This window comes from Zootoca vivipara, chromosome 16 (assembly GCF_965207765.1).
Source record: "Zootoca vivipara chromosome 16, rZooViv2.hap1.1, whole genome shotgun sequence".
Lineage (NCBI taxonomy): Eukaryota > Metazoa > Chordata > Lepidosauria > Squamata > Lacertidae > Zootoca > Zootoca vivipara.
Window position 1 is genome coordinate 3,984,189 of NC_142599.1, and position 15,189 is coordinate 3,999,377.

General features: G+C 46.1%; 1 protein-coding gene across 1 annotated transcript; it reads left to right on the plus strand.

The window, feature by feature from the left end:
- The first annotated feature begins 2,680 nt into the window (after positions 1 to 2,680).
- Positions 2,681 to 13,410, plus strand: RILPL2 (Rab interacting lysosomal protein like 2). Its single transcript, XM_035097559.3, has 4 exons — positions 2,681 to 3,155; positions 8,802 to 8,953; positions 11,508 to 11,621; positions 13,089 to 13,410. Exons 1-4 carry the CDS (start codon positions 2,793 to 2,795, stop codon positions 13,108 to 13,110), a joined length of 651 nt encoding a protein of 216 aa, XP_034953450.1. The 5' UTR covers positions 2,681 to 2,792; the 3' UTR covers positions 13,111 to 13,410.
- Positions 13,411 to 15,189: the final 1,779 nt, after the last annotated feature.

Genomic DNA, 15,189 nt, shown 5'->3' on the forward strand with positions numbered 1-15,189 from the left:
CCGCTCCCTGGCGGCAGAGGTCGCACATTACATCTGATTTAAAAATGCTCGATTACCTAGACACCCTCCTATTATGCCTTGAAAGTTATGTACTGTGTTATTATTATTATTATTATTATTATTATTATTATTATTAGGCAGGCGACTTCATTGTACGATTTCCAGCGCCTGCTAAACACTTTTTATTTAGGCAACCCAACTTAGAAATGTAATTTTATTATATACACGTGTGTGTGTGTGTTTTAAAACCCAACTGATTTTAAAATATATTTTAATGTTATTTTATTTATTTAATTATTTAATTGGTATACTTCATCCGAAGAACTCAGGGCAGTTCACAGCAATTTTATACTATTTCACATAAACTGCTTACTGCTTATATACTGTACACACACACACACACACATATATATATATATAGTGGGACGGACACAGGTGGCGCTGGGCTTGCCGATCAGAAGGTTGGTGGTTCGAATCCCCTGCGATGGGGTGAGCTCCCATTGCTTGGTCCCAGCTCCTGCCAACCTAGCAGTTCGAAAGCACCTCAAAGTGCAAGTAGATAAATAGGTACCGCTCCGGTGGGAAGGTAAACGGCATTTCTGTGTGCTGCTCTGGTTCACCAGAAGCGGCTTTGTCATGCTGGCCACATGACCTGGAAGCTGTATGCCAGCTCCCTTGGCCAATAACGCAAGATGAGCGCCGCAACCCCAGAATAGGTCTCTAGGGTGTCAAATAGTTCTTTTTATTGGGTAATATGGATCAAGTGTCTCAGGTGACTGATTTGGCCTGCCTTTCCATTGGTGGTGCCTTGCCATCTCCCTTCATGGCCGCTCAAAAAAAACCAAACACCCTTATTAATAAGCAGAAATCAACAAAAAAAATTTTTTGAATCCAATCAATAAGAAAGTACAATTCATTTTTTTCTGGGTAAAGAAAAAAATGGTTATATTTAAAAGCAGCTGTACATGTCCTATCCATTAAACAATACATAGCAGTCCAGTCAGTATTCTGTTGCTTAGTCATGACTCATGACAATGAGGAGGAGGCAGTTTTTTAAACCACATTCAGCTCTGGAAATGGTTTCTGAATTCCAATATCGTGTATCATGCAACTGAATTGCAGAGTTGAAAGAGACCCTGAGGGTCAACGAGTCCAACCCCCAGGAGATTGACAGAAGTCAAGTGTGGTTGCAGGCAGGCCTCTGTTTACACAGGGAGGGGGTACGTTCCAAGACACCACATGCATTGATGAAATCAAGTATAATGGGAATGCATTTTAAAAGTCTGCAGACCACCTGTTCTGCCACCCCCCCTTTAGAGATGTTTCAGTCATGTATTTATGGCGTTTCCAGGTCACTTCTGAATTCAGTGTGATGTGCCTATACTCAGTCACACACATATTGAACATACGTAATCAGGGAGCTGCCTGTATATCTTTCATTTAAACGACATCCTCCCACGCCACTCAATGAATTATGGGCACTGTAGTTTTTATAGGGTTTCTAGGAAGTGTAATTCTGTGAGTGGTAAACTATACTGCCCAAAATTCTTTGAGGAAAAGAATGTGCTTCAAATGTGATTTAAAAGTGCAGCATGTAAGCACTGGTTGTTCTCAGGAATATGCTGGGCCAATTACTTTCCCTACCCTTCAACTTCCAGGATTTTCTTTTGAGGGTAGGCAGAAGCCAATACTTTGGCCACCTCATGAGAAGAGAAGACTCCCTGGAAAAGACCCTGATGTTGGGAAAGATGGAGGGTACAAGGAGAAGGGGACGAAAGAGGACGAGATGGTTGGACAGTGTTCTCGAAGCTATGAACATGAGTTTGACCAAACTGCGGGAGGCAGTGGAAGACAGGAGTGCCTGGCGTGCTCTGGTCCATGGGGTCACGAAGAGTCGGACAGGACTAAATGACTAAACAACAATGAAGCCATGACTATTAAAAGTAGTATAAGAGTGCCATAAATGTATAGTATGGATGTGACTGTTGTGCTTTGTATGTGATCTTAGCTCTTTGCAGGTGGAAAAGCAGAAGAAGTATCTGCACCCTTTGTTAAGTAATACTGTGGTTATATTTATTTCTATGTGTAATATTTATTTTAGTTCTCTAACACTAAAAAGCTTTGTTGTTATTTTCAGAAAAGCTTTAAACTGAATGCTTTAAATATGGGTGTTTGGGGTTTTTGATATGTAATGTGTACACATTGTATGAAATCATGAAGTTAGTGGGTTTTTTTAATGCTATAAGAGTGCTATAAATGTGGGTGCAACTGCTTTGCACGTGCGTGTATTTGTATGAGGAAGCAAGTGCCTTGCTGAACTCTAGGCAAATGTGAATGGTTATGTAGAGAATGCCTACGAATGAAACCGTTACGGTAAGTTTATTTTAAAAAAATTTTATGATATGGGTCATAAATGCACCGTGGTGTGTGTGTGGTTTTGAGAAACAAGCACGTGCACGTAACTCTTGGCCAACTGGAAGCTGAGGAAACTTATTGTCCATGGAGCCCCTGCGTCATGGGAACGCACTGCTTGCGCGCCCGCCTGCCCGCATCCCTGGGCAACCCTCCTCCCTCCTCCCTCCTCCCTCCTCCCTTAGCTCCACCTCTCCCGCTGATCTTTGATTGGGTCCCCAGGAGCTTCGCCCTCAAGGCGGACTGGATTTGGCCTCTGCTCGAAACTTTCAAAGGAGGAAGGAAGTGGCTGGAGTTTGCAAAGGCAACTCCTTGCGATCCGGAGCCCCCTTCCTCCTTTCGCGCAGTTGGGTCTCCCAGGTGCATCCCGTTAGTTTGGCATGCAAGCTGAGCAGCACCAGAAGGAGGAGGAGGAAGAGGAGGAGGAAGATGAGGAGCAGGAAGGCAGTGGGGGGCCTGAGAGCGCTTTCGAGAAAAGCCCCTTCCAGCTGACTGCTGAGGATGTCTATGACATCTCTTACGTCCTGGGCAGGGAGCTGCACAAGCTCAGCAGCGAACCGCGCGTGGCCGTGCCCTCCAAGGTGGCCCAACTGCAGTTCAAGATCGTCAGCATCCTGGAGATGTTGGAGGCGCTGGTGAATGAGACCAACCTGACGGTGGAAGCCCTGAAGATGGAGAGAGACAGCTTGAGAAGAGAGGTGGAGGGGCTCCGGGAGCAGGCAGCCAGCGGAAGCACAAAAGAGGTCTGTCCAAAGATGGGACTGAGCAGTTGTTGTTGGTGTTGTAATTTATTGCATTTATATCCCACCTTTTTTTCTCCAAGGACCTCGATGTGGTCACACAGTTCTTCCTCTTCTTCATTTCATCCCCACAACAACCCTGAGAGGTAGTTTAGACGAGAGAGAGAGAGACAGAAAGTGCAACTGGCCCAAGGTCACCTAATGAGCTTCATAGCTGAGTGGGGATTCAAACCATGGTCTCCCACAATCCAGTCAGACACTCTCACCACCACACAACACCAGTTCTCATTATGAGATGTGCAGGGCCATCACTCAGGGGTAGAGAAGGGCTCCCTCAAACCTCCAGGCAGGCTTGGAGAGTCTTCAGTAGCTAGAGGGACCCAGGGTCTGGCTTGGTATAAGGCAACTCCTTAGGTTCCCATTACAATTATTATTATTATTATTATTATTATTATTATTATTATTATTATTATATATATTTATTTATTTATACTCTGCCTTTTCCCTTGATGGGACTCATTATCACCACCATCATCAGTTTGGAGGGGCAAGAAATGTCTTTGCTTGGGTCTGTTACCATTTGGACAGGAAGCTGTCGGCAGACATCATATCATATCAGTCATGCAAGTGCTGGAATGAATTACTCACAGGGGGAAAAGGAAGGAGCATCAAAGGCAGCCAGTTCTTTCCAGTGTCCCACAGCTGAGTGGAGAAAAGAGAACTGACCAGCCAAGCCGGCATTCTGCACCTAGCCAGATATGCCTCTGGGAAGGTAAAAAAAAAGGTAAAGGACCCCTGGATGGCTAAGGAGTTGGGACCGAGCAACGGGAGACCTTCTGATCGGCAAGCCCTAGGCTCTGTGGTTTAACCCACAGTGCCACCCACGTCCTGGACAAGTTCTATGTTGCTATGCTAATAATGGGTAAAAGGTAATGGGTAAAGTACCCCTGGACCTGTAAGTCCAGTCAAAGGCGAATATGGGGTTGCGGCACTCATCTCACTTTCAGGCTGAGGGAGCCGGTGTTTGTCCACAGACAGCTTTCCGGGTCATGTGGCCAGCATGACTAAACCGCTTCTGGTGCAACAGAACACCATGACAGAAACCAGAGCGCACGGAAACACCGTTTACCTTCCTGCCACAGCAGTACTTATTTATCTACAGTACTTGCACTGGCGTGCTTTTGAACTGCTAGGTTGGCAGGAGCTGGGACAGAGCAACGGGAGCTCCATTGTGGGGATTCGAACTGCCAACCTTCCAGTCAACAAGCCCAAGAGGCTCAGTGGTTTAGACCACAGCGCCACCCACATCCTGCACCTAGCCAGATCTGCCTCTGGGAAGATCGCAATGTGGCAGCCCTCTCCCCTGTTTGCAGTGTCATAGCTCCATGCCAGATCACATGCAAGAGCAGAAGTGAAAATTATGCACATGGTTGGAATTTGTTTATTACATTTTTATCCCACCCTTCCTCCAAGCTCATAGTGATGTCCACTGAGGAGTGGACATCCTTCTTTGGAGGTCTTTAAGTGGAGGCTTGACAGCCATCTGTCAGGAATGCTTTGATGGTGTTTCCTGCTTGGCAGGGGGTTGGACTGGATGGCCCTTGTGGTCTCTTCCAACTCTATGATTCTATGAGTGGGAATCTGTGACACACACACCTTCCAGACAGGGCCAATGAGAGGGAACCAGACTATCTTGCATATGTTTTATGTAATTCTCAACAAAATGTATGTTTCATGTGCAATACACACAAAATTCTGAATTACAGTTCGCAAACTTGTCATGAACTGAGCATTTCAGACTCTGTACGATTGTTTGTGCCTGCGCTGTGATGGTATAACGCTGCAGTCTCATCTTTTGAAGTGCAGCTGCAGTTGTGCATTTTTGTAAGAGAACACTTGTGTGTGAATGCAACAAACGCATTGCGTGATGCACATTGTGCTGTGTTACACATGCAAGTTTAATGTTTAGAGTGTGTGGTTAGTTCGGTAGCAATCGTGTGGGTGTTTGCATAATTGATATTAGTCATTAGGATCTTAATATTCTCATCAGGAATGAATGTTAACATATTTATCTTTACCATAAAAAGGAGACCACATATTTATTTTATATGTTGTGCATAGATTTTTAGCCAGTCTGCCCTAGCTGGTGCCCTGCTTCCAGATGCTCTTTGCCTACAACACCCAGCATCCCTGACTGTTGAATATGCTGGCTGAAGCTAATGGGAGTTGGAGACCAACATTCAGAAGACCGCAGGTTCCCCATCTCTGGCATCCATCAGATCTCTTGCACTTTTTCTTCACAACAGCCTTGTGAGGTTGACTAGGCTGAGAGGGAGTGCTTGACCAGAGGAAAATACTTTATACCAAATCAGAGTATTGATCTACCTAGTTGTCTACAATGACTGCCAGTGGCTATCCAACATCCCAGAGGGTTTTTCCAGCCCTGCCTGGAGATGCCAGGGATCGAACCGGGGATCTTCAGTACGCAAAGCAGATGCTATGTCACTGAGCACAGGCATTGAACTCCAATCTGGTATTCCTGGTCCTAGTCTGAAACTATGTGTTTGTGAATTTTTTTGAAGTCCTACAATAGAAAGTGATTTACACAAATGTTACACTTTGCAATCAGTCCTAAAAGGAAGATTATTATTATTCCTATTTTACAAAAATTCAGGGAGGGAGAAAGGGGAAATAAAAACGGAAAAAATAAGGAAAAAACAGAGTGTTGGACTGGAACCTGGGACACCCAGGCTCAAAACCCCACTCAGCCTTGAAGCTCCCTGGGTGAACTTGGGTGTCTCCATCTAGTCTACTCCACAAGGTTGTTCTGAAGGTAAAATGAGGAGAACTTAAGCTCCTTGGAGTGATGGAAAGGTGGGATATAAATGTAATAACATAGCAGCACAGAAGTCAGAAGATAAGTGACTATCCAAAGGCCACCCAGGGGTGCATGGCAAAGCTGGAATTTGAACTCAGTTCTCTCCTAGCTTTCAAATTCAAACAGCTGACCTGTGTTTTTATATGCTGCAGTGTGTACATTGTTCTTTATTGTAAGTATCCTGGCCCTTGCCAAGCTATAGGAATGGAGCATTGTGTTGTTTAGTCGTTTAGTCGTGTCCGACTCTTCGTGACCCCATGGACCATAGCACGCCAGGCACTCCTGTCTTGCACTGCCTCCCGCAGTTTGGTCAAACTCATGTTCGTAGCTTCGAGAACACTGTCCAACCATCTCGTCCTCTGACGTCCCCTTCTCCTAGTGCCCTCAATCTTTCCCAACATCAGGGTCTTTTCCAAGGATTCTTCTCTTCTCATGAGGTGGCCAAAGTATTGGAGCCTCAGCTTCACGATCTGTCCTTCCAGGGAGCACTCAGGGCTGATTTCCTTAAGAATGGATAGGTTTGATCTTCTTGCAGTCCATGGGACTCTCAAGAGTCTCCTCCAGCACCACAATTCAAAAGCATCAATTCTTCGGCGATCAGCCTTCTTTATGGTCCAGCTCTCACTTCCATACATCACTACTGGGAAAACCATAGCTTTAACTATACGGACCTTTGTCGGCAAGGTGATGTCTCTGCTTTTTAAGATGCTGTCTAGGTTTGTCATTGCTTTTCTCCCAAGAAGCAGGCGTCTTTTAATTTCGTGACTGCTGTCACCATCTGCAGTGATCAAGGAGCCCAAGAAAGTAAAATCTCTCACTGCCTCCATTTCCTCCCCTTCTATTTGCCAGGAGGTGATGGGACCAGTGGCCATGATCTTGGTTTTTTTGATGTTGAGCTTCAGACCATATTTTGCGCTCTCCTCTTTCACCCTCATTAAAAGGTTCTTTAATTCCTCCTCGCTTTTTGCCATCAAGGTTGTGTCATCTGCATATCTGAGGTTGTTGATATTTCTTCCGGCAATCTTAATTCCGGCTTGGGATTCATCTAGTCCAGCCTTTCGCATGATGAATTCTGCATATAAGTTAAATAAGCAGGGAGACAATATACAACCTTGTCGTACTCCTTTCCCAATTTTGAACCACTCAGTTGTTCCATATCCAGTTCTAACTGTAGCTTCTTGTCCCACATAGAGATTTCTCAGGAGACAGATGAGGTGATCAGGCACTCCCATTTCTTTAAGAACTTGCCATAGTTTGCTGTGGTCGACACAGTCAAAGGCTTTTGCCTTTGGAGCATTAAATGCCTGATTAATGGAGCATTAAATGCCTGATTTTTTCTTTAAGTCTCATATGGTCTTGCAAGTAGGATCCCTCTTGCCTCCTAGCAGGATCCTCCTGGAAGAAGCTCAAAGGGACCAGGGTTAAGGCTGCAGCGTTCCCAACTTTTTAGTTTAGAGACAAGGCGACTAAGAGGCAAAAGGATAGAAGTTCATAAAATTATGCATGCATGGCATTGAGAAAGTGGATGGTGAAAAGTTTTTCTCCCTCTAAGACTGGAATTTGTGGGCATCCCATGAAACCGCATGTTGGAAGATTTAGGGCAGATAAGAGAAAGTACCAATACCTCTTCAGTCCCCCAAGAGACAGTGATGGCCCCAACCTGGATGGCTTCAAGAGAGGATTAGACAAATTCATAGAGGAGAAGGCCAGCAATGGCTCCTAGCCATAGTGTCTCTGCTGTGCCTCCATGGTTGGAGGAAGCAATGCTTCTGAATACAAGTTGGAGGAGAGAGGGCTCACAGGCTCATGTTCTGGTCTCCCACAGGAATCTGGTTGGTCGCCATGAGAACAGGATGCTGGACTAGCTGGGCCATTGGCCTGATCCAGCAGACTCTTCTTATGTTCTGATTCCCTCCCATTTCCATTTTTGTATTTTACAACTGGCATTCCCACTCTACTGAGTGTGCACAGATCTTGAGGGTGGCGGTGAAGATTGTCTTGTGCCCCTAAATGTCAGGGATCTCCTCGACCCTGTCAATGCCTTGCTCTTGTTTCTCTGTGGGCCTCTTTTTTTCATTTTGTAAAATTTATATACCACTTGATTGTAAAAAAAAAACCCCATCAAAGCAGTTTACAAAAGGGATAAACCAATAAAAACGATCACTAAGAAAATTACAACCATAAATTATAGAAAGTTAAAACCACAATTAAATAGAACAACACAGATTAAAACTCTGTGTTAAATTGTCTAAACATCTGGGTTAGCTTGTCTAGATAAGAGGGTATTCAGTGGCTGCTGTAAAGAATTCAGTAAAGTCACCTGCCTGATATAATAATAATAATAATAATAATAATAATAATAATAATAATAATAATAATATATTATTTATACCCCGCCCATCTGGCTGGGTCTCCCCAGCCACTCTGGGCGGCTTCCAACAGAAGAATAAAACACAATAATCTATTATACATTAAAAGCCTCCCTGAACAGGGCTGCCTTCAGATGTCTTCTAAAAGTCTGGTAGTTGTTTTCCTTTTTGACATCTGTTGGGAGAGCGTTCCACAGGGCAGGCGCCACCACCAAGAAGGCCCTCAATAGGCAGGGAGTTCCAAAGTGTCGTTGCTGTCACACTAAATGATTGAGTTCCTACAGATGTGGTGCAGGTATTATGTGGCACCTGTAAAAGTGCCAATTCTGCTGATTGAAGGGGTCAAGCAGGCGCAGATGGTGCCATTTCGTTTGGCTCTATTTCTGTTGTGCTGCCTTGTAGGTCAACCTTGGCCCCAACAAAATGATCATAGACCTCACGGACGCAAACCGCCCGCGATTCACACTGCAGGAGCTGAGGGAGGTGCTTCAGGAACGCAACAAGCTGAAGGCCCAGCTGCTGGTGGCCCAGGAGGAGCTGCAGTGCTACAAGAGGTAAGCTGCCAGGTTATGGCTTTTTTAAGGCAGTCCTTTGGTACGTCAAACAAATTCTGTTCTTTCCTGCTGGAATGCAGATTTACCGTGCTGGACTGTGCAATTATTTTCAGTTTGTGAGCAGCTGAGGAATTAAGCTGTGTAGCTCTGATTTCACCGGGTAACACTCATCCATGCGTTTATTGCTTGACTGATAGTGGCCCTCTAATTTCACGGGGTTGGGGCTGGCTGGAAATGAATAATAATAATAATAATAATAATAATAATAATAATAATAATAATAATTTATTTATACCCCGCCCATCTGGCCGGGTCTCCCCAGCCACTCTGGGTGGCTTCCAACAGAAGAATAAAACACAATAATCTATTAAACATTAAAAGCCTCCCTGAACAGGGCTGCCTTCAGATGTCTTCTAAAAATCTGGTAGTTGTTTTCTTTTTTGACATCTGTTGGGAGGGCGTTCCACAGGGTAGGCGCCACCACCGAGAAGGCCCTCTGCCTAGTTCCCTGCAACTTGGCTTCTCGCAATGAGGGAACCGCCAGAAGGCCCTCGGTGCTGGACCTCAGTGTCCGGGCAGAATGATGGGGGGAAACCTAAACAGATGGAGAGGTGGAAGACAGGGCGGCATGGGGAAGCAGAAATGGACAGAGGAGTAGAGGGAGCCCTCAGCAAGTGAGAGCTTCAGGATTCTAGTAAGCGTGATCTGTCCCTCTTCCAGCAGCCTACTGGGCTGGGTTGCAACGATGGAGAGAGTGATAAGGATGAGTGGGAGAGGTTCTATGTCAGGCATCCCCAAACTGCGACCCTCCAGATGTTTTGGCCTACAACTCCCATGATCCCTAGCTAACAGGACCAGTGGTCGGGGAAGATGGGAATTGTAGTCCAAAACATCTGGAGGGCCGAAGTTTGGGGATGCCTGTTCTATGTGAATGTGTGTATGAGAGAGAGAGAGAGAGAGAGAGAGAGAGAGAGAGAGAGAGAGAGAGAGAGAGAGAGAGAAAGAAAGAAAGAAAGAAAGAGAAAGAAAGTTGTGTCAGAAAGATAGAGAATATCTTGGTTCAAACAGAAATGGAAGTAGTGAGTGGGCTTCCAATATCAATGTTCCCTTCTTTGAAACAAAAAATTAGAACCGGTCTTAAGATGGAAAATAGATTTACATAAACTATGTTTAACTCTTGGAAGTCAAAAGCAGAGGTGTTAATAGAATCATGGAATTGTAGAGTAACTTGGAAGGGATCCCGAGGGTCCTCTAGTCCAACCCCCTGCAAGGTAAGAATCTCAGCCAGATCATCCATGACCATCCAACCTCTGCTTAAAAACTTCCAAGGAAAGAGAATCCACCACCTCTCATGGGAGTTTGCTCCACTATCAAACCCCTTTTACTGTCAGAAAGATCTTCCTGATGTTCAGTCACCTGTGATTCCCCTGGCTTTCCACCCACTTTAATAATATTAGTTGTGTGTGTGGGGGGGTGTTCTTTACTGCTAATGTCAGTTCAACAATAATACAACTCTCATCCTTTGTAAAATTAGTGCAGGGGAGAAGGGTCTAACTTCTTAAGATCTATGTATGTTCTTTAGACTCTTTAAAATATCAGTGGAAACAAGGCTTAGGGGAATAAATAGTCAGATTAATGGACTAGAGACTGTGGATGAAGCCTCCTTTCAGATCCATTTCAATGAGGAACTTGAAATTCATTTTGAAATTAATACATAGGTGGTACTTGACCCCTAGAAACCTAGCAGTAATTCGCCCATGATCATCACTACTGAATTGTTAGAGAGGCTGCTGTTCAAGGGTACTTATTTCTATGTATGGTGGGACAGCCCTGAGGTAAAAGTATTTTGGTTATTATTTTTTGCTGAAATGAATATAATAACACAGAAATAAATTGAGGTAGCACCAGTGTTTCTTAAACTGAATATTTTTACAGAAGATAACAGTAATTAACTTATTGGACAATCTGCAAGGATTGTTAGGATTGTTTCTTACGGTAGGTATTGGAAAGATCTTTCCAGCGCTGTCAAAATTGATATTGAGTGGCAGGCCTACAGGAGACAGCATTCACATACTGTATCATGTCAAAGTTTAAAGCTACTGAGCTAAGTTGCCAAGATTCTTTAAGGTGGTGAGGGGGCGGGAAGCCATGTACATATTGGCCCGAAAATAAGTCACACCTTTAAAATCGGAGGGGAGGGGAGAAAAAAATTAATAAAATACCCGAATATGAGCTTGCTCCCTTCCTTCCCTACATTGCTGGCGGCCTTTCCCCTACTACGCATGGGGTGGGCACCGCTTGTCGAGCTCCTGCCGCTGTTTGCCCCATGCTCCTGGCTACATACCGTAAGGTCACAAATATAAGCCACACTTTAATTTTTCATGGTCAGAATTTGGGGGGGAAAGTAAGGCTTATATTTAGGCCAATACGGTAGTTTAAAATATGACCGTTAAGCCTATGACCAGTTTCATGCTTAATGATAACAAAAGGGTACATGACGTCCACATGTCATGTTAGAAGGGGCATAACCCCCTGCCTTTTTTTCTCTTGTCAGTGGCCTCGTTCCAGAGAAGCAAGACTGGGGTGATCCCTTACAAAAGGCTCCGACTGTGGGAACCACTTCAGATTCGTGTCAAAGAAGGGAAGAAAAGACCACCATCAAGCGATTGTGAGTTCTGCTGCTGTAGTTGTGGGCCAGGGGCAGGAAAGAAAGCCTAGGCAGTTCTGTTGGTCTATTTATTACCAGGGGAACCTGAAATCTACTTTCAAGGTAACACCATTATTAGAATCAGCTAAAACAGGCAAACCCCGCAATGGGGTGAGCTCCCATTGCTCGGTCCCTGCTCCTGCCAACCTAGCAGTTTGAAAGCACGCCGAAGTGCAAGTAGATAAATAGGTACCGCTCCGCCGGGAAGGTAAACGGCTTTGTCATGCTGGCCACATGACCTGGAAGCTGTACGCTGGCTCCCTCAGCCAATAGAGTGAGATGAGCGCCACAACCCCAAAGTTGGTCACGACTGGACCTAACGGTCAGGGGCCCCTTTACCTTTACCTTTAAAACAGGCATGGAGAACCAGTTGTTGTTGCACTACAATTCCCATCATCACTGAATCCTGGCCTTGCTGGCTGAGGCTGATGGGAGCTGGAGTCCAACATTCATCTGAAGGGTCACTTTGGCTGCATACATCTGCAGGGCCATCTTAAGCCCACCCAGCGCCCTGGCGCTAGGTCCCTCCAGCGCCTCTCCAAGGGCCCAGGAGTGCCAAGCGGACCGCGGCAGCAGCGGGAGGCCACCTCCGAGGACTCCGCGCTGCGCCTCCTTCTCGTTTCCCCAGCGCTGGGTTCCGCTCAGTCAAGCTTCGCCACCAGCGCGCGCACCGCGGGACCAGCAAGAGCTGCTTGGGCGCTGTGCGCGCGCTGGTGGCGAAACTCGACTGAGCGGAACCCAGCACTGGGGAAACGAGGAGGCGGCGCAGCGCGGAGTCCTCGGAGAAGGAGCGCAGTCCTGGCCAGATCGCTGGAACCCTGCGCTCACTTGGTGCCCTTCCAGCGCCCTCCAGCGCTCGGTGCCGTGGTTCTCCGCGCCACTAGTCTCTATGGCTAGGACGGGCCTGTACATCTGTTCCCAGAAGGGAAATTGGCCTGTGCAGCCAGCACAGAATTGAACCCACCTTCCACTCATCAGCTGGCGCCCACTCCAGCAGAGTGATGTCAGCTGATTGACATGTGACTCTGCTTGTTGAAAAAAATGGACTTGTGGGCCAAATATGTCCTCCCTGGTGGGCCACGTTTGGCCTATCGCCCTAATTCACCTACCGCTGCACAGTCTGGGCTGTAGCTCTGTGTGGCAAAGCATCTGCTTTGCAAGCAAAAGATCCCGGGTTCAATCCCAGCATCTCTAAGTCAGACTGGGGGTGTGAAGAGCCACTGTCAGTAGACAATACTAATCTAGATAAGCCAATGATTGGCCTCGGTAATCTCTACTCCCCCCACTGAACGGGGAGACAGTGGGTCACTGGCCTTGGCATGTGCCCCACTGTACCTACCTATGATGGTGGCCCTGGCCCTAGTTGTTGCCTCACCGCACTTGGGTACCTCATCCTCACTCACCATCTTCTCCCTCTTCCAAATGCAGGTTTGCTTTTAAAAAGCCTTGATGAGGAAGGAGCCTCCCTTGTTGAGCTTTGAAGGCCCCGGGCTGTATGGGAAGCAAAATCTGGAGCAAAAACTCAAGGACTGCACTAGTTGAAGGCTGTGCTGGTTGTTTATTGCAGCGGCAGGAAGGTTGGGGCACTGTGTTTCTGTGCAAAGTTAGCATCCCTTTCCCTTTCCCTGTCCCAAGTTCTTTGTTGCTACGAAATGTTTCTCACCCATATTATGAGTGCAGCCGTCCTACTGGAAAGGCTTGTACGCCTGCAAAGAGCAGAATAAATTAGTACACACCTTCGTTTCTTTAATCATTCTGAGGTTTGCCTATTGATTTGTTGCTTTTCACAGGGTTTACTTCACAGCAGGAAAAAGAACTATTTGTCTGGACTGCGCACACCTATCAGATCATTTCTGTATTTATTGTGAAGGTTTACAATCTGGCTTTCAATTGAATGATACTCATCAGAGCAGCTTGCAAGGGACAGGGGTGGTGGTGGTAGGAAACACTCTGTTCCTGCAGCTGTTCCTTCTTTGGCCAACATATGGGGCCAAACCTGTTGGAGAGAGGGATTTGGAAGAGAGATTCTTACTCTCTTGTAGCAGAGCTAACACAGTGTTGATTGCTCCTAGCACTTTAAACTTGGTTAGATTTACATCTGCCATCATCCAACTTTAAACTAATGTTACCCATGAAAATACTTAGGCTAGAATAAATCACAGACACTTAGTTTTGCAAATAAGTGAAGTGCAAATAAGTTTCAGAAGTTACAGCAAACAAGTCTCCATTCGCTGGCAGTAAAAACAAAGAAGAAAAAGAACTTTGTTTCCTTACAAAAAGGATCATATAATATTTGGGTCAGCAAAGATGCAAGCTGTACAAATCTCTTTTTAGAGATTTAGTCCACTTGGCTTTTTTCTTGTAGCTAGGAGCAATGCTGCAGCTCCAGCTTGTTCCAGCAGGTGGTAAAGAGAGAAAGAAGTTTGGGGAGAAAAGGCTGCTGGGAGCCTGCTCACCTTCACTGGCAACTTCAGCTCAGGGCTCAGGTTAACCCTTTCATACCCACATGTGATAGTATAGTACTGTATAGCCCAAACTGCAGCCCTCCAGATGTTTTGGCCTACAACTCCCATGTTTTGGCCTGCAGCCACAGGGCAACTAGCACTTCGAGCCAAATGTTCTCTCTGGTAGGAAAAAGCAGGTACCCAGCCCTGCTCCTTCTCTGGCCAATGGAGGGGGCCAAGCTAATCTTCTCCTTGCTGTGATGTTCTTCTTGAGAGTCGGGGTGCAGCCCCTTCAGTGGCATAACCCCCCAGGTCATGCAGGAGGGAGAGTCTTATCATGAATTGGTCAGAGAATCATTTACATTACAGGGGAAAAAATGTTCATCACGGTACAGGATGCTGCTATCATGGGAAGGAGGAGGAATATAAAGATGAGCCCTGCTGGACCAGGATAGCAGTCCTGCAAAGCCACAGAGGGTAACATGAAGGCAACAGCCATCCACAGTTGTTTTTCCTTTCATCTAGTGAAACACCCCCTTACAGCATGGGAGGGTTCATTTCGCCATCACAGCTAAATCACCTTTGGCAAATTCATCCTCCCTGACTTGGTTGAATCCATGTTTCATCGCAAGGATGGGGAAACTGTGTCCCACCACCCAGCCAGGGAGCTGGCTAAGTGCTCCCTCATCCTTGACGATTTGCCTGCTGGCCGGGGCTGGTGGAAGTCAGAGGCCAGTAACATGAGGAGCAGGCTTCCCTCACCTGGTACTCTCCGTGCATTTTGAACTACATTATTCATGAGTGCTGGACACCCTCACTGGGGCTGATGGGAGTAGTCGGGAACATCCGGAGGGACACAGGATCCAAAACTCTGGTGTAGGCAGCACCAACGTAGTTGGGTCAATTATCTACCTTGACCTGAGGCAGCTCCCTGCTGTTTTCTTTAAACTTTCAACATATGGAGGACCACAACCATTAGAACACAGTAAGAGCCCTGTAGGCCCATCTACTAGTCAAGTGTTTCTTAAACTTGGGTCCTCAACTGTTGTTGGACTACAACTCCCATTATCTCCCAACCACTGGTC

Coding starts and splice junctions, on each gene's coding strand:
- RILPL2 (XM_035097559.3), top strand. CDS start 2,793: ATGCAAGCTGAGCAGCACCAGAAGGAGGAGGAGGAAGAGGAGGAGGAA. Junction 3,156..8,801: donor CCAGCGGAAGCACAAAAGAG/GTCTGTCCAAAG, acceptor GCTGCCTTGTAG/GTCAACCTTGGCCCCAACAA. Junction 11,622..13,088: donor AAGACCACCATCAAGCGATT/GTGAGTTCTGCT, acceptor TTCCAAATGCAG/GTTTGCTTTTAAAAAGCCTT.